The sequence below is a fragment of the Hemiscyllium ocellatum genome, chromosome 20 (genome assembly GCF_020745735.1).
Source record: "Hemiscyllium ocellatum isolate sHemOce1 chromosome 20, sHemOce1.pat.X.cur, whole genome shotgun sequence".
Taxonomy (NCBI): Eukaryota; Metazoa; Chordata; class Chondrichthyes; order Orectolobiformes; family Hemiscylliidae; genus Hemiscyllium; species Hemiscyllium ocellatum.
Window position 1 is genome coordinate 41369597 of NC_083420.1, and position 21133 is coordinate 41390729.

The 21133-nt window shown below is 42.4% G+C and overlaps 1 protein-coding gene across 1 annotated transcript; it reads left to right on the forward strand.

Annotated features, from left to right (window-relative positions):
- Nucleotides 1-541: 541 nt before the first annotated feature.
- si:dkey-43p13.5 (paired mesoderm homeobox protein 1) lies at nt 542-20129 on the forward strand. Its single transcript, XM_060840791.1, has 3 exons — nt 542-1092; nt 16477-16634; nt 18045-20129. Exons 1-3 carry the CDS (start codon nt 846-848, stop codon nt 18462-18464), a joined length of 825 nt encoding a protein of 274 aa, XP_060696774.1. The 5' UTR covers nt 542-845; the 3' UTR covers nt 18465-20129.
- The last annotated feature ends 1004 nt before the right edge of the window (nt 20130-21133 follow it).

Sequence of the window (21133 nt, forward strand, 5' to 3'; positions counted from 1 at the left end):
TAACTAATGGGCATATTTTAAAGTGAAAGGAGAAAAATTTAAATGAAGGGCATTTTTTTTTACACAAGAGTGGTTAGTGTGTGAAAAGGACCTCCACAGGAAGTGGTGGGTGCAGTTAAAGAGACTAGATGAATAAGAAATATTTGGGGGGATAGAGGCCAAGCATAGGCAGGTGGAACTAGCTTAGTTTGGGATTATGCTTGGTATGGACTGTTTGGACCGAAGGGTCTGATTCTGTGCTGTATTAACATCTGTGGGGAGAGAGAGTGGAGTTAATATTTCGCGTCTAGTGACCCTTCTTCAGAATAGAACACAAAACTCAGACTCCACCGCGTTTGGCCTGGACAGATTCAATCCGGTGTGAGGTCATATAGAGTTAGCACTGACTTGCCCTGGAGTGAATCCTTGAGAGCGGCTGTGTCTTGCCTCTGAGCGAGGAGCAGCGGGGAGCTGCTAACCAATAGCCCAGCGATGGGCTCCCTGAGTTGGGTTTGCCCTGGTCGGACACTGGGGGGGGGGGAGGGGAGCTGATGTTGAACGGGAGGTGCAGGGAGAAACCTGTTTACCTTTGCAATTGACTGGGGCCGGCCAGAGGGTGAGCTGTGTGGGTCAGTGCTGGACAGCTAGATGAAAGCTTGAGCTATTGACAGAGGAACTTAAGCTGGGAGCTGATTGAAGGGCTCACTTTGAAGTCTGTTAGAGGTGCTGAAACTCCGGATGACGTGGTTCACAGGGAGGGTATTTGGTTTTACAGAAAGTGAGTTTCAGGTAAGTTTGCATCCCCCTCTCTCTCTCTCAGACACACACACACAGCCATTCACCTGGCCTCAGGTGGTATCTCCAGGATGTTCCGTCCTGGTCAGTTCCTGTCCCCGGGACTTGCCTCTGGGATCTTCTCCCCGCACACGGGTCACCTCTGCCCAGCGTTCCCTGGCCGGATCGCCTCCTCCCCGCTCTCCGGTCTGCTCTTGCCTCCCGCTCCCATCTTCAGCTACGAGCTGCTGCAGAGCCTCGCTCCGCCGGATCCGTGTAAACAGGCGCTGCTCCTGGCCACGCAAGCGGCCGGACTGGCCGGACTGGCCGACTACTCCGGTAAGACCGGGGGGAAGGGGGTGGGGGGAAGGAGGAGGACACAAGCAACCTTCGAGTCAGTCCGCAGTGCAGCCAGATCAATATCCTGAGTCCATTTACCTGCCTTCACCCCCATCGGTAGTCATAGCCCGGACTGTGTGGGTGAGAGAGAGACACAATGGGAAACACGCGAATAGATACAAGGGACACAAGCAACCGGGAGGAGGGGGCATCCCGTGAGTGAATCTGAAAGGGACTACGAGATGTCAGGCTGAGACAGGGACAGCTGGTGTATGTGCGGGATAAGAGAGACTGAGAGAACCCCAAAGAGAGAGAGGGGAGAGAGAGGGGGGAGGGGAAGGTGTGAGGGAGAGGAGTGGGTGAGAGGAGAGGGAGGGGGAGGGGAGACAGTGAGTGGGAGGGATGGGGAGGGAAAGGGTGTGAAAGGGGGTGGAGGAGAGGGGGAGGGAGGGAGAAGAGAGGGGATAGGGAGGGGAGGGAGTGAGAGGAGAGGGATGGGGAGGGAGAGAGTGAGAGGGGAGGGATGGGGAGGGGGAGGTGTGAGGGGGATGGAGGAGAGGGAGAGGGAGAAAAGAGGGGATAGGGAGGGAAGTGAGTGAGAGGAGAGGGATGGGGAGGGAAAGGTGTGAGAAGTGGTGGAGGAAGGGGGAGGGAGGAGAGGGGAGGAAGTGAGAGGAGAGAGGGAGGGAGGGAAGTGAGTGAGAGGAGAGGGAGGGGAGGGGAAGGTGTGAGGGGGATGGAGGAGAGGGAGAGGGAGAAAAGGGGGGATAGGGAGGGAAGTGAGTGAGAGGAGAGGGAGGGGAGGGGAAGGTGTGAGAGGGGATGGAGGAGAGGGGGAGGGTGTGAGAGGGGAGGGAGGAGAGGGGGAGGAAGTCAGAGGACAGGGGATAGGGAGGGGAGTGAGTGAGAGAGGAGTGTTGAGGAGGGAGTGGAGGAAGTGAGAGGGGAGTGAGTGAGAGGGGAGGGAGAGTGGGGGAGCGAGTGAGGGGGAGGAAGGGAGTGAGAGGGAGGGAGGGGACGGAGAGGGGGGTAGGGAGGGGAAGGGATGGAGGAGGGTAGGCGTTAGGGAGGAGAGGGAATGGAGGAGGGGAGGGGTTAGGAGTTGGGGAGGGGAGGAGAGAAGGTTGAGTGGGGGAAGAGTGAGAGGAGGGGGTAGGGAGGGGAGTGAGTGAGTGGAGAGGGAGGAGGGAGGGGAAGGAGGGAGAGGAGAGAGAGGGGGACGGGATGGAGTGAGAGGAGGGGGAGGGAGTGAAAGGACAGGGGATAGGGAGGGGAAGAAGTGAGAGGTGAGGGGATCAGAAGGGGGAGGGAGGGGAAGGAATGAGGGGGAGGGCATAGGGAGGGGAGGGAGAGGGACGGTGGGAAGGGAGGGAGTGAGAGGAGAGGAGAGGGGATCGGGAGGGCAGGGAGGGAGAGGGAGTGAGAGGAGAAGGGGAAGAGAGGGGAGGGGAAGGAGTGAGGGGAGAGGGAGGGAGCAGGAAGTGAGAGGAGAGGGGATCAGAAGTGGAGATGGGGAGGGAGGGATAGGAATGAGAAGGGAGGGAGGGGGAGGGGAAGGAGTGAGAGGAGAGTGAATAGTGAGTGAGAGGAAGGGGGAGAGTCGAAGATCCAAGGAGAGGAAGAGGGGTAAGTAAAGATTCGGTGAGAGAAGGGCGATTCAATAAAACTGAAACAAGGATCAGAAAACCACAAGGCGAGTTTTGTGGGATTCAGAAAGATATTTTCATCGAAAAATGCAGGGGCTTTTGTATGAGACCCTGAACGTGTTATTTTATCTGTTTATAAAATACAACCCCAGTTTGTGTGTGTATATAGGAACACACTTGGAGAAACTTGTAAGTTTTAGCCTCTGTAGCGGAGTTAAGTGACTGACCCTGCTCAGTGTTTCATTACTTGGCCAGTGGGTGCACCAGTTGAGCGATACAGTTAATCGTCTTCTTCGGCATCACCTCTGTTCTATACTAACAAACACCGATCAGACCTTCTCGTGCTCGAACCCATTAGAAGAAAGTTTTGAATGAAGATAGTAAAATGTATCGAGGATCCTGCTACAATCGCTGGGAGAAATCAATCAATTAAATTCAACTTCTGATTAACTTGTCAATACATGAAATCTGCAAAAGTTACTTCGATGCAATTGCTTCATGCATTCCCGTCTGACCCTAGTTAATTTATATTTATTTGTCTACCATATGTTTTCCGTGTTATTTCTTGTTCTATATTTGTTTTACATTCGAGTTTTTATTCCCCAATGATAATCTTTCTTCAACTTAATTAACTCCAATGCAGATTTGTTTTTGTATTTATTAATCTGCATGCTTTATCTTGGATTTTGCTTTTGCTGTTTTAAGTTTGATTTCTTCCCTGCGCCTTTTATTTGCTTCAGAATTGATTGCTGTATGATGTGTTTGATCTATTTTAGATTTTATTTCTTATCTGCCTGTTTCATGTTTTGGCGTCCATGAATAGTTGTTTCACCAATTTTAGAATTCATTTATTGCTCTGCATCTGACTTGTTCTGCATCTTTATTAATTTCTTGCTGAATGTTTTTCTCAGTGTATTGTTTGCGTCAAGTGCTTTATATGTTTATGAAATCATTTATTGCTTAGTGTAGTTTATCCTTTTTTATGTTATTGTTTTGTGATTTCAGTACTTTTCATATTTCATTGTTAATTCTACCTGATTTATTTGTGTGAGATTTCATTCCATTATTCTGTGTGCTTATCTGATATCTCACTTCTTCAGTTTCTTTGCTATTTCATTACTTTATGTTTCATTTGTTGCCATTTCTGTTGCCCAGAATGCCTCTTACACTGTTTGTTTTATCTTTTTTTGTATTTCCATAGTTGTGTTTATTAATTTCTGTATATTATACCTTACACTGTACACTTTAGCCATGTTATATTTATTATCTTCCCTGTGGATTGTACCTGTCCTCAAAATCATTGATTATTCCCCAAGTATTAACCATTACATATTTTTATTGTTGCACCAGTCTATTGGGGGTAAAATTCATTTTGAGAGGCAGCTCAGTTGGTGGGTGATAGGGAATTCCTCTTTACATCCTGCCTCATTTTCTTTTCCATTGACTTCAATAGAAAATAAAATTATATGGCTGTAAATGGGGCTACCCACTCAATATACACATGCTGTGCTACCTCTCACGATGGATTTCATGTCCAATGTGTTTTATGTACTACTTGTTCTTTGCAAGTTAAACAGTTATAGAAGTAATTTCTTGTTGTGTGATTTATATCATTTCTATTTAATTTCATGTTCTCTTTTATATTCCATCTGCTTTACCTCAGTTGTATTTTGCTTTTTCCTTAATGATTTGATCCAAATATTTTACACATTCCCTATTTGCTTGATTTGCATTGTTTAATATTTGGCAATATGTTCTATGTTTGGTTTATTTCTTGCTCTGCTCATATCGGCAGTATATTTTATTTCCCACTCCATTCATTATCTATTATATATGGCTTTTACTAGTTATTATCTACTATAAATTTTGTTTCTTTTTATATTTTAGTGCTGCGTTTTATGCTAAATAATTTTATATGCAGTCTACTGCACTGAGTGTTTCATTTGTCATGTATTTCATTTTCAACAGTGAGCATGTTATAAGTCTGTGGTATTTCTTGCACTGTGTTGATATCTGGTTTACATGTTGTTACACCTCACATTTCAGCTGTCTTGCATTTTGTTTGTTACTCTATTCATTTTGACTTCAGCAACTTGTAGTGCATGAATCCTGTTGTAACTGTTGATCGTATATTCTTTCCTCTATGTATTTTATCTGTTGTGTGTGGGTTTTCTTCTTGCAGAGAATAATTAATCTATAGTACAGTTATTAGTTGTTCTATTCATCAGATCATTTGTCTTGTTATCCTGAGTTTAAGTGTTCCCTGCACAGAGTGTAATGTTTCTTCATCTGTTATTTTGTCTGTTTTATTGGTTTTACATTTGACTTTATTCTCTGTTATTTTCACCATTTTGTATGTTTGGTTTTGACCTTTGTGTTTTCTTGAATTTATGCTCCTTGATTTCTGTAGTGTAGCTATTGTATATTTGATTTCTTGTCCTGTAAGGTTTATGTGTTGCGTTATACTCTAGTTTAGCTGTTAGCTATGTTTTATCAGTCACATTTTCCCTCTTGATCATCATGCTTTATGGTTTCTTTATTATTGAGGTTTGACCTCTGTGTTTCTTAGTCTGTAAACCACACATCTCAAAAGTTAATAGACAAATTTCAACAAGACCTGATAGACACGCTATGGCCCAAGGAAAAAGTGATTAGTTTTTGGCAAAGATGCTGGTCTGGATTCTGTGATTGTTTAAAATAAATGTGAGGTGCTGCATTTTGGAAACCCAAATCAGAGTAGGACTTATACACTTAATGGTAAGGTCCTGGGAGTGTTGTTGAGCAAAGAGACCTTGAAGCACAGATTCATAGTTCCTTGAAAGTAGCATCTTAGGTGTATAGGGTGGTGAAGAAGGTATTTGGTATGCTTTATTGATCAGCACGTTGAGTATAGGAGTTGGGAGGTCATGTTGCAGCTGTACAGGACATTGGGCACTGTTGGAATATTGTGTTCAATTCTGGTGTCCCTGCTGTAGGAAGGATGTTGTGAAACTTGAAAGGGTTCAGAAAAGATGTTGCCAGAGTTGGAGGGTTTGAACTATTGGGAGAGGCTGAATAGGCTGGAGCTAATTTCCTTGGAGCATTGGAGGCTGAGGGGTGACCTTATATGGGTTTATAAAATCATGAGAGGCACGGATAGGGTGAATAGCCAAGGTCTTTTCCCCTGGGTGGGGGAGTCCAGAACTAGAGGGCATAGGTTCAGGGTGAGAGGGGAAAGATATAAAAGAGATCTAAGGGGCAATGTTTTCACTCAGAGGGTGGTACGTTTATGGAATCAGCTTCCAGGGGAAGTGGTGGAGGCTGGTACAATTACAATACTTAAAAGGCATCTGGATAGGAACATGAATAGAAAGCATTTAGAGGGATATGGTTCAAATGCTGGCAAATGGGACTAGATTAATTTAGGATATCTGGTCAGTGTGGATGAGGGACTTAAGGGTCTGTTTCCATACTGTACAGCTCTATGAATCTATGACTCTAATAGATTTGTTTACATTGAAATGGCCCTAATCTGTCCAAGCTCCTGAATCTCATTTTTAGCAAGACCCTAGTTCATCCATAATTCTTGTGTTGATTTGCATCCCATGGGAACTATCCTGAACCTAATTGGTAAGTATCTCCTGAAAGGTGTTGCCATCTAGGTCCTCAGAGGGAAGGCCTTGAATTCAAAGAAGCAAAATTCAATGTGCAAAACCTCTGGCAGATTCAAGTGATGCAGTAAAATGGATTTATGGCAGCTTCCAGGAAATGTTGTGCACAATAAACTTACAATGGTCAAGAACTTCAGATTGAGAGAATGGATTTATCTGGTTGAAAAATATTTCAGGAATATCTGTTAAATTGCCATGTGCAAACAGTCTATGATCCTCTACAGTAAAGGCAAGAGTTTTGTATCTGGTTGGCCTTATCAGTGTCAGAATGCATTGATTGTGCAGCTTTGTTAAAAATGGCATCTATTATTTAGAAGAGTGACTGGTGGATGATAAAGCGTGAGATCTTGCAAATATCCCTAGCAGATGCCTGAAAGGAATCAGGTGAAGAAATTCAGGACTTTGATAGTGACTGGCAATTTTTTTTACATTCTTCCATAATTTATAAGAACACTCTTGAAGTGCAGGCCCTGTTTGCAAAGTTAAAATGCGACTGCTAATTTTTCCACGCCAAGCTGCCCCAAACAGAATATGATAATGGCCATACAAACTGTTTTGGAGATCTTGATTGACGAAATAAAATTGTTCAGAAGACCAATGAGAACTCCTAATACTTTTCTTGGAAATAGTGCCATTGGAATTCCAACATTTTAAAAGGCAGAGAGGGCCTCATTTTAGCACAAAGATGGCATCTTTGACAATGTAGAATTCCATTGGCATTGACTGGAACATATCAGCCTTGATTTTTGCACTCATCTTCTGGAGTGTGACTCAAACTCAGAACTGCACGCACAGCAGCAAAGCTACCCACTGCAGCTTACCAGGCACCTTGCTACTTAACTAACTGCCACTAGAGTAGGATCCAAACTTTTCATGGAGGGCTACACTTCAATTTTTCTCTCATTCAGTGGGATGTGAATTGACTACAGAAAGATAAGATTTGCCACAACAGTGAACATGAATTTCAGAACAAAAACGTTCCAAAACAAGAAGTTAAGACCATAACCCATATTTCAGCTTTGATTATACTTGACGAATAAGCTTGACAGCCCTCTGCAGTAAAGAGTTTCACCGATTCACTACCCTCTGAGAAAATAAATTCCTGCAAATTAATAATCTATCTTTGTCATTTGCCCTCAATATCTTCCAATGTATATCTTACTATATAGCTAATGTTATAGATCTTATAGACTATACCACCTGTGCTTTCCTTCCCCTTTTTTTATTTCTTATCTCCAGTCATATGGATTCTATGTCTTCAAATCCAAGATCATTTCTTTCTATTGTACTTATTCAATTGTCTGCCAACAATATTACCCTTCCTTCCTGCCTGTCTTCTTGAAAATTTACATGCTCCTGAGTATTTAGCTTCCAGCTTTCATCTCCTTGTAACCAAATCTCCGAATTGGCAATAAAAGTATTCCATTAACGTGTATATGTACAAAGTTAATTATTTTGTTTTTTCCAAGTACTATGTGCATTCAAGTAGACAGACATTCATTTTCCCTTTTCATAATTTTTTTCCTATTTTGACCCCAATTATTGCTGTTTTTTTTCCTTGTACTCTGTCCCATTCAGTTCCAATCTGGACATTGTTATCCCAATAGTTGCTCTCCCTACAGCCCTAGTCATTTAATACTCTAAAATACTAGTCCCAGCACAGTTCAACTGAAGCCCATCTCACTGACATGGCTTGTTTCTACTCCAGTACTGGTGACAGTGACCTTTAAACTGAAACCCATTGCACTCATGCCTTCTTTTTTTTAAAGATATTTTTATTAGAAATTTAACATTTTTACAAGTTTACAAAAATAAACAAAACTCTCAAATACAAACATTGATATACAATTAAATCAAATATACAATAGTCAAAATTTAACAAAGGAAAAAAAATACCGAAATAGAAAAAAAAACAAAACTCAACTTTCTACTAATTTAACCTACAACTAACCAGAGTGTATACTTAAGTCTCTTACATGCTCGGAATGTATTAACATCAAATGTAATAAAACCTATATTCGTGCGGGATTCCTCTCCTAAGGGGCCTCGGAGCAGCCAGGTTTGTAATCTCCATTAAATAAAAGCCCTTGTTAGGATAGCCGAAATATCTGCATTTAGGTAGTTCAAGAAGGGCTGCCATATTTTATGAAATAATTCGGTCTTTCAGTGCACCATATTTGTAAGGAAGTCAAGGGGAATACATTCCATAATTAATCTGTGTCAATTTGAAAGTCCAGGGGGGCCCTCAGCCACCCAGTTCACCAAAATATTTTTCCTTGCACAGAAAGAGAGAATAGAAAATAGTCTCTTCCCGTGCATATCCAGGGAGGAAAAGTTTGAAAAGCCCAAAAGGAGAGATACAGGGTCCACTCTAATTTCCGTTCCTAAAATTTCTGTCAGGGTACTTGCTACTTTAGTCCAATATCTACGGATCTTATGACAAGTCCATAGGCAATGTACAAGAGTGACCACCTCTATTTTGCATTTGGGACACATTGGAGATGCTCCTGCCTTAAATTTTGCCAATTGAGCCGGTGCTATATGGGCCCTATGAAGTATATTCAGCTGGATAGCCTGGGTTCTATTACAGATAGTAATTCTTCTTGCATTTTCCCAAATATCATTCCACATTTCTATAGAGATTTCTAGTCCCAAATCCTGATCCCATGTTTTAAGCAGATTGTCCATATCTACGGATACTTCATCATGTAGTAAATGATAAATAGTACTGACGGAGGATACCCCCACTGGTCGTAGGACATTACATTCTCTATCTGATTTATAAAGACTATCTAATAACGTAGTCTTCTTCTGTATATAATCTCGAATTTGGAAGTATCGAAAGAAGTCTCCATTAGGTAATCCGAATTTCTGATGCAGCTGTTCAAAAGACATCAGGACTCCATCTTTAAATAGGTCCCCTAGACATGAGATACCCCTGGATCTCCAGAGTTTCAAAGTGGCATCTGTAAACCCCGGTTGGAATCCCCATGCTCCTACTATTGGACAATAGGGGGATGTTTTATGTAGATTACCCTCATTTTGCCGCATTATATTCCAAGCCTTAATTGTGGTTAGTATTATGGGGTTTTTACAGTGATCTGTAATGATTTTCCTCTTGTCTGAAAATAAGAGGTTAATAAGTGGGTATTTTACTTAAGAGGCCTCGATGTCCAGCCAGATTGATTGTGGATCAGACAAGACCCAATTAGCTATGTAACTTAATAGGGAACTTAACTGATATTTCCTAAAGTCTGGGAAGTCCAGTCCTCCCCTTGCCTGTGGAAGCTGTAGCTTCTTCAGCTTAATGAGGGGCTGTCTATGATTCCAGATAAAGGAACCCAACCAGCCATATAATTTACGTAGGGCCAGCCTCGGCAGCATCACCGGGAGCATTGTCATAGGATATAGGAGACGGGCAGGACATTCATTTTAATTAGTGCTATTCTACCCAACCAGGAAATTGGAAGGTCTCCCCATCGCTGGAGGTCCTGCCTTATCCTTTCCAGTAATTGCACAAAATTAGCCTTATACAACTGACCATATACTGGAGTAATAAAAATACCTAAATATAAGAAACCCTCCAGGGACCAACGAAAGGGAAAAAGGGATCCGTCTACTAAGTGGGGTGTCATAGCCACGCCATCCATTGGCATAGCCTCCGATTTTGAAAAATTAATTTTATAGCCTGAGAATGCACTAAATGTGTTAATAACTTGGATTAGACGAGGTACGGACATCAGAGGATTACTGAGGAATAAAAGAACATCATCTGCATAAAGGGTAATTTTATGTTTACCTGTACCAATCCTCGGGGCCGTTATATTAGGATCAGTCCGTATAGCTTCTGTTAGTGGTTCAATTATTAGCGTAAATAACAATGGCGAGAGAGGACATCCTTGACGGCAGCCCCTACCCACACTGAAGCTATCCGAACCTAATCCATTGGTAACCACAACTGCTTTGGGATCACTATGCAGTGTTGAGACCCATTTAGTGAACACCTGTCCAACGCCAAACCTTTCCAATGTGTAAAACAAATATGACCATTCAACCCTATCGACTGCCTTTTCCGTGTCTAATGAAACTACTACTCCTGGTATCTTTCCCTGATGACAGGCTTGAATCATATTCAAAACCCTTCTAATATTATTGGATGATCTACTGCCCTTAATAAATTCCGTCTGATCCTCCTTTATAATATGTGGCAGTATCCTTTCTAGTCTCAGTGCTCACATTTTAGAGAGGATTTTAAAATCTACATTTAGCAAGGATATTGGTCTGTATGATGTACAGTCTTCTGGATCTTTTCCTTTTTTAAGGATAAGAGAGATATTTGCCTCTTTCAGCGAAGGCGGGAGACAGACCTGACTATATGCATAGTTATACATGTCCATTAGTGGATCAGCCAATATTTCTGTAAATTCTTTATAGAATTCAGCTTGAAAACCATCTGGACCCGGTGCCTTTCCACTCTGGAGTTGCCTAATTGAATCAGGTATTTCTTGGACTGTTAGGGGAGCATTTAGGGCCGATACCTGTTCCGGAGTTAGGCCCGGAAAGGTCAAATTTTTAAAAAATGACTGCATCCTCCTAGTCCTATCTTCACAATCCTGCGATTTATATAACTCAGAATAAAATTCTCTAAAGATCGCATTAATCTTTTTATGATCATGAGTCAAAGTACCTGTACTTTCCTTGATAGACGTAATTGTCTGAGGGGTCTTCTTTTTCTTTGCAAGAAATGCTAAGTATCTACCCGGTTTGTAGCCATATTCATATAACCTTTGTTTTACAAATAATATTTCCCTCTTAGCTGTTTGGGTAAGCGTAGTGTTTAGAGCTGTCCTAAGAGCCGTAATCCTTTGCAATTTTATAATAGAATGTCTATCAGCGTATGCTGTTTCAGCTGCTTTTAAGCGAGCTTCGAGCAGACGCTGTTGTTCTCCCTTCAATTTTTTCTGGGTCGCTGAGTAGGAGATGATCAAACCTCGTGCATAAGCTTTGATGGTCTCCCACATCATTGATGGGTTGCTAGCCGTACCTGAATTAATTTCTAAAAAAGTTTTAAATTCTTGGGAGAAGTACTTTACAAATTTACTATCTTTTATCAGGAAGGGGTCCATACGCCAATGCCGAGCGGATGTCCCATTGTTCCTCGCCTTAGTTTCCATATATACAGCAGCGTGGTCGGAAATCGCTATAGTACCTATTTTACAGGATGATATAGAATTTAAAAAAATCGAGGGGGCAAAAAACATATCAATTCTAGTATGACATTTATGTGGATTAGAGTAGAAAGAAAAATCTCTGCCCTGTGGATGAAGACATCTCCATACATCTACCAATCCTAATTCTTTATTCAGATCCGCCAGTTGTCTAGATCTGGGAGATACTCCGGCAGCACTCTTGGGAATCCTATCTATTTCCGGATCCATAATACAATTAAAGTCTCCCCCTATAATTGTATGACGGGCACCAAAGGCCATCGATTTTGAAAAAGCTTCCGTTATAAATTTAAAGGGGTGCGCCGGGGGGCAGTACAAATTTAAAATCCCATATTCCTCTCCATTTACGAGGGCTTTAATCAAAATATATCGTCCAGATTTGTCTTTTATCTGATTTAGGATTTTGAAAGGGAAATTCTTCCGAACAAGAATAACAATTCCCCTGCTTTTTGAGCTAAAAGAAGAAAAAAAGGCCTGATCAAATCCACCCTGTCGTAATTTTAAGTGTTCTTTATCCGACAGGTGTGTCTCCTGTAGGAGGGCTATATCAACTCTTTCTTAATTAAGATTTGATAATATTTTCTTCCTTTTGACTGGCGAATTACTCCCCTTGACATTCCAGGTGCACCACTTAACTGACTGATCAACCATAATCATCTGGGCAAATCCGAGACCCCTCGGGAGGGGAAACCCTATCTGGAACATCCCGAGCATGGAGCATACAAAATTTACAAAAATAAAGGCTCTCTAATACACTCACAACAGTATAATAAAAAACTATTTCTAAATAAAAAAAAATAAAAACGCACCTAAGTGGAGATTTTCCCCCTTGTTCCCAGGGGGTGTCACTTCCTCTCCAAAAGTCCATCTTACCCTCTCCCAACCAATGCCCCACCCTTGACCCAGGTGCTCCTCAATAAAATGAGGAGAATTCAAATATAATACAAAGCTAGAGTTAACAGTGAGCACCCTACCCCCGCCCACACCAACACCTGGATATATTTGGGAATGTTAATACCGTATATAAATATATAACTATAAAATTACAATCTCAACAAGTAATAATTAAATATAATAATACAAAATAACAAGGGAGAAACAACCCCGCTCCTAAAGACAGAGGTAAAATAGAATAAGGTAACCACCTCCCCCCACCAACATTAACCAAACGCCCCAACATATATATACATACATACATATCCACATATATACATAAAGTAATAAAAAAAAACAACCCCAAGGTGGGGGGAGAAAATCAAATCCCTCTCCCCACCCCCCATGATAATATTAAACAATAAGGTAAGAAAAAAAGGAACAAAAAAAGGGGGGGGATATAGACCAAAGTGGGGGGAAAGGCAAACCAACATCCATTATCTCTTACAGTTTATCTAAGAGAGTCCAAGAGTTCCTTAGCCTTTTCTGGTGATCCGAAGTTATATATGGATCCTTCGTGGTTAAAGCGTAGCGTTGCTGGGTAGCGTAAGGACTACTGAATATTTAAGTCCCTTAAACGTTTCTTCATCTCATCGAATGCCTCTTTCGGACCAGAGCTGGGGAAAAGTCCTGGTATAGCATGATCTTGGATCCTTTATAGATCATGGCTTGGGGATCTTTTCCAAGATTTCTCGAGGCTTCTAGGAGCATCTGCCTCTCCCTATAGCTCTGCAGCCGGAACAGGACCGGGCGTGGGCGCTGGTTCGAGACGGGCCCACGTATTGCGACCCGGTAGGCCCATTCCACCCTTACCTGGCCTGATCCAGCATGCAGCTTCAAAAGCTGTGGCAGCCACTGCTCCAGGAATGCTGTAAGCTGGCCTTCCTCTTCCCGTTCAGGAAGGCCCAGCAAACGAATATTTTTTCGATGACCTCGATTATCGAGGTCATCAATATAATTTTCTAAGGTCCGGACTCGCTGTTTGAGAGTCCGGACCTGATCCGCGGCCGATTGAGTTGCAGTCTCGGAGGTCACGGCCTTTAACTCCGCCCCTCCGACTCGGCGCTCGAGTTCCTGGATGTCTCGGCCATGCTTCTGCAGCACGGCCGAGAGTGATTCCCATCAATATCGGGACTCCTCGATAAATGCGTCGATCTTCGCGTCCAGCTTGGTGATAATCTCCACAAGGCTTGTTACCGTCAGTAAGTCCCCTGGGGCGGGTGTGGACGCCTCTGCTGCAGCTGAAGAGGGAGAGGGTGGGGGAGGGGGGTCCTGTTTGTTGAGACCTGCGGGCTCCCTTCCCTTTGGTCATTTTTCACTAAATATTAGACTATTTAAATGTACTACTAAGCAACTATTTAAATTTAACAGCTATTATGAATGATTTGGTGAGTGTGGTGGGGGTGGGTGACCCACTTTACCCAAGTCTTTGGAAGATCACTATAGACTCAGACTTGCTGGGTCGCCGCCATCTTGGATCCCCCCACTCATGCCTTCTTGAGTGATGCATTTAGCTCCTTGACATTATTTACCCAATGCCAATTTGGCTGTGCCTCAGATAGTAATCCACAGATTATTTCTTTGGAGGTTCTGCTCCTAACCATTAAAAATCTTTTAGCAGAACCTCCTTTCTAGTCCTGTTGTTGGTATCAATGTTGATGGCAACAATTAGGTCTCTCCCTTCCCTCTCTATATTCTTCTCCAACACAGAGGTGACATCCTTAACCCTGGTACTGGGCAAGCAACTCAGCCTTTGGTACTCCTGCTCACGGCTCTATGCTTTGAATGATACTGTGCCCACCACTGCTACATTCCTATTGCATTCCTCTGCTCAAATGGCTCCTCATAATCAAATTGCCATGGTCGGTTTGCTCATCCTCCTTGGAGAATTATTGGAAGTACCTCTGCAATTTTCATTCTTATTTCCTTCAGGATCCTTGCTACATCTTTGGTCCTGGTACCTAATCAACTTTTAAGTCCACGTGGACTTTCTGCTGTGTTATTCTTATCAATCATATATCCTTTCATGCATTGATTACTTCCACTTTCACCCTGACCTGGGTAGTGTCTTCTGCTTTGTTAATGATAAATAAAATGAAGTATTCATTTAATACCTCAGCTGTGACCCGTGCCTCTGTGTCAAATTATCTTTTTGGTCCCTAATTGACCCCAGTTCTCCCTTTACTATATATTTTGCTGAGATTTTTATGTTAACTGTCAGTCTCTTTCCATATGTTCTCTTTGCTTCTTTTATTTGGTTTTCCACTTTGCCTCTATACATTCTATATTTAGCCTGGTTCTGTGTTATATTATCCACCTGACATCTGTTACATTTTCTTCCTCAACATAGTTTTTATCTCTTTCATCATCTAGACAGTCTTGATTTGTTTGTTCTAACTTTCCACTTGATGGCAATTTACTTTGACTTTGTTCAAACTATCTCTCCTTTGAAGGCAGTCCATTGTTTAGGTACGGTTCTTCCTGATTACCTTTGGTCCCAACCTATGCAGGTCTGATCCACTGAAATTGGCTTTCCTGCAGTTAATTATTCTTTCCTTGTTCCTTTCTGAAGCCAATGTAAATCTTTTCATCAATCAATGTCTGCAAATTGTTCCCCAATGGACATTTGATCCACTTGGCCTATATACAAGAACTAGCAGCATCTTTTTCCTTGTTGGACTAAAAATATTCCTCTGTAGGATATTTTCCTAAGCACAATTTATGAATTCCCTTCATCGCATCAACAGTTTGAAATTTAGCTCCCCTGTCTCCATATGCACTCTCTCCTTCCATCCCTCCAAATCTGTTTTATTTGTTCCCTGACTCTGTAGTTCAATGATTTGCTTGATTCTTCGAGTATTTTGTGAGCTTTATTTATTAATTTTAATCTCTCTGGTGATATTCTGTATTGTATGTTTAATTTTTTAATGATTCCCATCTATTTAGCCTATTTGTGTTTACTCTTTCTCTGTCCTTTTGGTTTATTGATGGAGCTGCATGTTTCAGCTGGCTTGCATTTTATTTTTTATTTTGTGGTGTTATGTGTAATTTCTTGTTCTAAGCATTCAATTTATTTTTTTACGTGAATTATCTGTTTTATATTTATTTTTTATTTCTGTGCATTTTATATTTAATTTCTTGGTCAGAATGTTTGATCAGTTTTATAATTTATTGATGTGTGTGTGTTTTAGCTGTTTTGATTTAATAATCATTCCTTTCAGTTTTTGTGTTTAATATTTTATTTCTTGCATGATGTTTGATCTATGTTATATTTTGTTTTTTGATTCGTACATTTTTTAAAAAATCTGTTGTACATGTTGTGTCGAGCTCTGTGCAATTCAATTTTAGATTTTATCACTTATTTTTGGTACTGCTGAGTTGATTGTGACTTTGTGATAATGTCAACCCACATGTCAACATTTCTCCCAACTTGTACAATTAATTTCTCATTCTGGGAGTAATGTCTTCCTTTATATTCCACTCTCACTGTGCACTTTAGAATTTTTAATTTGGTTTATAAATTTTCTTGCTTTCTCAATTTAATTTAAAAAATAGTCATGATTGGGCTCTCATTTCTTCTCTATTACTTGCAACTGCATTTTATATAAATTCAGTGACTTTGGTACAATAGAAAGGAGTGTTATATTGTCAAAGATACTGTGTTCAGCTGCAAATGTTAAACTGTCTGCTAATGCATCGGAATGTAAAACATCCCCCCCGATACCATCTGAAGGTATCTTGCCCCGTTACCAAAGCTCAGGAAATACATTAGCTTCATTTTGAAGGCACTTTTCTGTATTCTGGGCTATTTGTGGTGGACAGTATTAACAATGGTGATATTTCAAATTTGTCATGGCAGTGGTTTGGGTCAGCCTGAGGGTATGTGCAGAAACAGTTTCCTTTTGTGATTTTCTTTTTGCCATGAAGATGAGTCGAAGCCGGTGAAGCAGCGGCGAGCCCGAGCTAACTACAGCAGCTGGCAGCTGGAGGAGCTGGAGAGAGCATTCGAGACAACTCAGTATCCGGACATCTTCATGAGGGAGGCCCTGGCACTCAGGTTGGATCTCATCGAGGCCAGAGTCCAGGTACAGCTTGCAGAAGCATTTAAACCTGTGAGTGTAGAATGAGAGCGCCAACAGAGTGCAGGAGCAAGGGTGGGAGCTTGCGAGGATTGGGGAGACCGGAGTTCAAAAGAATAGATACATCAGAGAATGTGTGAACAAGCAATAGAGAATGACAGTGAGAGGGAGGGAGTGACATAAAGGAGGGGAGAGGAGTAAAGGAGAGTGCAGGAGAGGAGGAGGGATTGGAGAGGGAGGAGGTGCATGCAAGGATAGGTGAACTTAGATAGGAAGGGGAAATGGAGGGAGCACCGCAGGGAGGAGCTTGGAATAGAGGGGAAGGAGTGTGGGTTGGAAGGGCGTGTTGGGGAGGGGATGGAATGGGGGAGGATGGGGTAATAGGAATATGGAGGGAGTGAGGGGAAGTGGAGGAAGTGTAGAGGTGGCGAATGGAGTTCTAGGAAAGGGGGTGGGATGTGTGCCGGGGAGGACATGGAGTGTGGGAAGGGAAATGGATCGAGAGGGAGGGGAGAAAAGTGATATATGAGTGTCCTGAGGGGGTAAGGGTTGGTCTGAAGAGGAGAGATTGGGAGTGTTTTGTTGGTTTGGAGAATACAGAGACTGGAAAGTGTTTAATGGACAAAAGACATTTCTTGATGCTGAAGTGTGAGGATGATGAAGCTGTGAAAATATTGAAGTGTTATATTGTTGTTAATACCATTAAAGGTTTCTGTGTAGTTTATGAACATCACACCTTTCAGCTCACAACCTGCACCTGCTGAATTCTACCCCTTATTTTAACAGGTTTTAAATTACAGTTTCATTCAATGTTTTGACACTTTTTGACAACATATATTTTTCTTTCATAAATTACTTTTGGATTTTTCTGAGCCACACAGGATAATATTAACGTAAGTCAAGTTGACAAGTTTAATCCAATTTACCACTGCCCTGCTCTCCTTCCCCGACACCACACTCCTCCCCACATTCAGCCTCACGCTCTCCCACCAACCCCCTCTCCATCTCTCCCTGTCCTTTCCCCCTTCCTCACATTCAGCCTAGTCCTCTCCCCCACCTCCCTCTCCACCTCTACTTGCCCTCCCCATGCACCCCATCCTTGCAATTCAGCTGGACCCGCTCTTCTACCCCATCCTTCCCTCTCTGCAAGATCCTTGAAATAATGATGAGAAATGGATCAGATTCATTGATATTGATTCAGGATTGGATATTGACTGACCTCCCCCAACCCCGCTCCCCATGTCCTGGTGTATTTTGAAATAATGTGGGATGTTTTACAGTCAAACAGGGCCTTAGACCCAGTGACTGTACGGCGCTGTCTCAGTGTTGAATTGAAGTATAATGTTAAGCTGAGAGTGTTCACCTTCCATGCGCAGTTTAATGATCAGCAAATTGACTAAAGGCTTTATTCCACAGGTTTGGTTCCAGAATCGCCGAGCTAAAATGAGGAGACAGTTGAAAATCCAGGGCAGATCCATGGAGAAGAGCAGAGACCAGGAGCCCAGCAGCTGTGCTGTTCAGGAGGAGAAATGCGACCAATCAGAGATCAAAGCCGACAACCACAAGATGGAGAAAGCCAGCTACCCCTGGCCAGGATCACAAGCCGACTGTGGGGAGGTCACGGTAGCTGCCCCCTTCCGTACAGTGGTCCGGGGAATCACGGACACTGCCAGCTCCAGTCCTAGTCCAGAAGAGATCCGTAGCTGCAGCATTGCCACACTTCGAGCGAAGGCCAGGGAACATGAGGCTGAGATACACAGTGGGGCTGCTAAACCTCTGGCTGTCTCTCAGTCCTCTTCCCCAGAGCATCAGGGAGCCAATGACCAAGCCATATAATACACTCTGTATTAGAGTTGGAGTATTGGAAAATCCTGAGCTCCTTTTATCAAACACAAAAAGGATACACATTCAACAATTGACATCCGCAGAGAGGACTTGGAAAGCAGAGAGAGATGCAGATTGTGTAACTGACAGATTGATACAGAGACTATAAGACACATGGATTGCAACATATTGAGAGGCTGTATACACAGATACTGTTTAGTACAAAGGGTTTAACAAGAGAGAAATGGTATCACAGAGTTTGTATAACACATAGAGACTGTTTAATATACAAAAACTGCATAACACGCAAAGAGACGGCATAACATGGACTGTAGCACAAAGCTGTTTAACTGTATACCAGACCGATGTAGCACAGAGACAGTACAAGATACAGAGACTGTAATACAGTCTGTCACATATATAATATAACAGCGATTGCAACACATGGAGACCATCTAACAAAGAGAGACAGACAGTGTAACGGCTCCTTAAGTTTTAATTGTTTACTGGATAGATCTGTAACAGTATAAATAATGTTACTGAAGCGGGAATAATACATGGGCTGTAATGTGATGATGAAGAAGGTTTGTGATTCTTAACAGGTCATAATGTTAAGGATACTTCAAATATAAACATCAAGACGTGTTCTCTTGGGGGTAACAGGAGCACACTGTTTGGGAGATGGGGTAAAGTCTATAGACCTGGGCCCAGCTGATGAGCTGTGGCCAAGGACCTCTTTTTTTTTCAACAGCATTGCACACATTAGGCGCTCAGATGAAATTCCTGTTTTGTGGTTCAATCCAGGGTGAGCTGACTGGACTGTCCTCTCCAAGAATATGTAGAATTGGATGTGGAATAATACATGATCTGCAGAATAAAGTTGCTGCAAGGAGTCTATGGTCCACAAGGAATAAGGTTTAATGACTTGGTTAACTCCTCTTGGAACTCCCTGTTACTTTAGTTGCTGAATGTACTGGTTGACTCTCGGCCATCCTGCAGACAGGACAGATGGCGTGCGAATTGATTTGCTACATTTTTTACTTTATAACAGACTGTACTTCAAAAAAAAATGTAGTAGTGAAACAGTTTGGAATGTGATGATGATGCTAAAGGTGTGATATGAATCTCCTTTAATTCATTCATTGGATGTGGCATCACGTGCATGGGTCAGTGTGTATTGTCCATCCCTGTTTCCCTGGAGAAGGTGGTGGTGAGCTGCCTTCTTGAACCATTGCAGTCCCATGTGCTGTATGTTGACCTACAATACCCTTAGGAAGAGAGTTTTCAGAATTTTGGTGCAGAGTTGGTGTAGGAGCGGTAATCTCCTTCCAAATTGGGGTTGGGTGTATGGCTTGGAGTGTAACTTGTGGATAGTTGCTCCTGCCTTGCCCTCACGGTGGAAGCCATGAGTTTGGAACATGTTATTAAAAGAGCCTTGGACATTTGCTGGAGTACATCTTGTAGATGGTAGGCATTGCTGTCATGAAGAGTTGATGGTAAAGGGAGAGGATGTTTAAGATGGTGAATGTGGTGTCAATGTAGCGGGCTGCTCTCTCCTGAATGATATTGAGTATTGTTGAAGCTATATTGATCTAGGCAAGCGGAGAAATTCCATCACACTCCTGATTTGTGATGATAGAAACTGAAAGAGCTGTGGATGCTGTAAATCAGAAACAAAAACAGAAGTTGCTGGAAAAGCTCAGCAGGTCTGACAGTATCTGTGAAGAGAGATCAGAGTTAACGTTTTGGACCAGGTGACCCTTCCTCAGAATGAGGCCAGGGTCACAGTGAGGAAGAGTCACTGGACGTGAAATGTTAACTCTGATTTTTCTTCACAGATGCTGCCAGAACTTCTGAGCTTTTCCAGCAACTTCTGTTTTTGTTTCTGATTTGTGCTGAGGCTTTGGGAAAGCTAGGAGGTGAGTTTTTCATAATAGGATTCCTAGCCTCTGAACTGCTGTTGTAGCCACTGTATTTATATGGTTAGTCCGGTTCAAGTTCAGGTCAATGGTCACCCCCATTGTTGATAATGGGGGATCTATCAATGATGGTGCCATTGAATGTCACAAGGAAATGGTTAGATTCTGTCTTTTTGATGATGGTCATTGCTTGGCACTTGTATTATATGGATAATATTGCCACTTGTCTGCCCAAGTCTGAATGCTGTCAAGATGTTCCTGCATTTGGAAACAGGCTCCTTCAATATCTGAAGTGTTGCAAATGGTGCTGAACCCTGGGCACCATTAGAGAACTCCCCATTTCTGATCCTGTAATAAAGGGAAGTTCTTTGATGAAGCAGCTGAAAATGGTTGGGTCTAGGACATTACTTTGAGGAATACTTTCAAAGGTGATCCAGGACTAAGATGACTGACTTCCAACAATCATAACCATTTTCCTTTGTGCCAAGTCTGACACCAACTGACAGAATGCCTTCCTTTAATTTGCACTGGCTCAAGTTTGTGATGGCTTTTTGATTCTATTTTAATTAAATGCCGTCTTTGTGTCAAAGGCAGTCACTTTCACCTCACCTCTGGAGTTCAGCTCTTTTGTTCATGCTTGGATCAAGGCTGTAATAATGCAACTGCTGAGTGGCCCTGGGAGAAGTGAAACTGGGTATCAGTGAGCAGGTTAATGCTTGACAGCACTGTCAATGACTCATTCACTTTGGGAGTAACACTTGA

What these genes read in the sequence shown, in the direction of transcription:
- si:dkey-43p13.5 (XM_060840791.1), top strand. Translation starts at nt 846, where the DNA reads ATGTTCCGTCCTGGTCAGTTCCTGTCCCCGGGACTTGCCTCTGGGATC. An exon ending in CGGACTGGCCGACTACTCCG is followed by an intron (nt 1,093 to 16,476) that starts GTAAGACCGGGG and finishes TTTGCCATGAAG; the next exon opens with ATGAGTCGAAGCCGGTGAAG. An exon ending in TCATCGAGGCCAGAGTCCAG is followed by an intron (nt 16,635 to 18,044) that starts GTACAGCTTGCA and finishes TTTATTCCACAG; the next exon opens with GTTTGGTTCCAGAATCGCCG.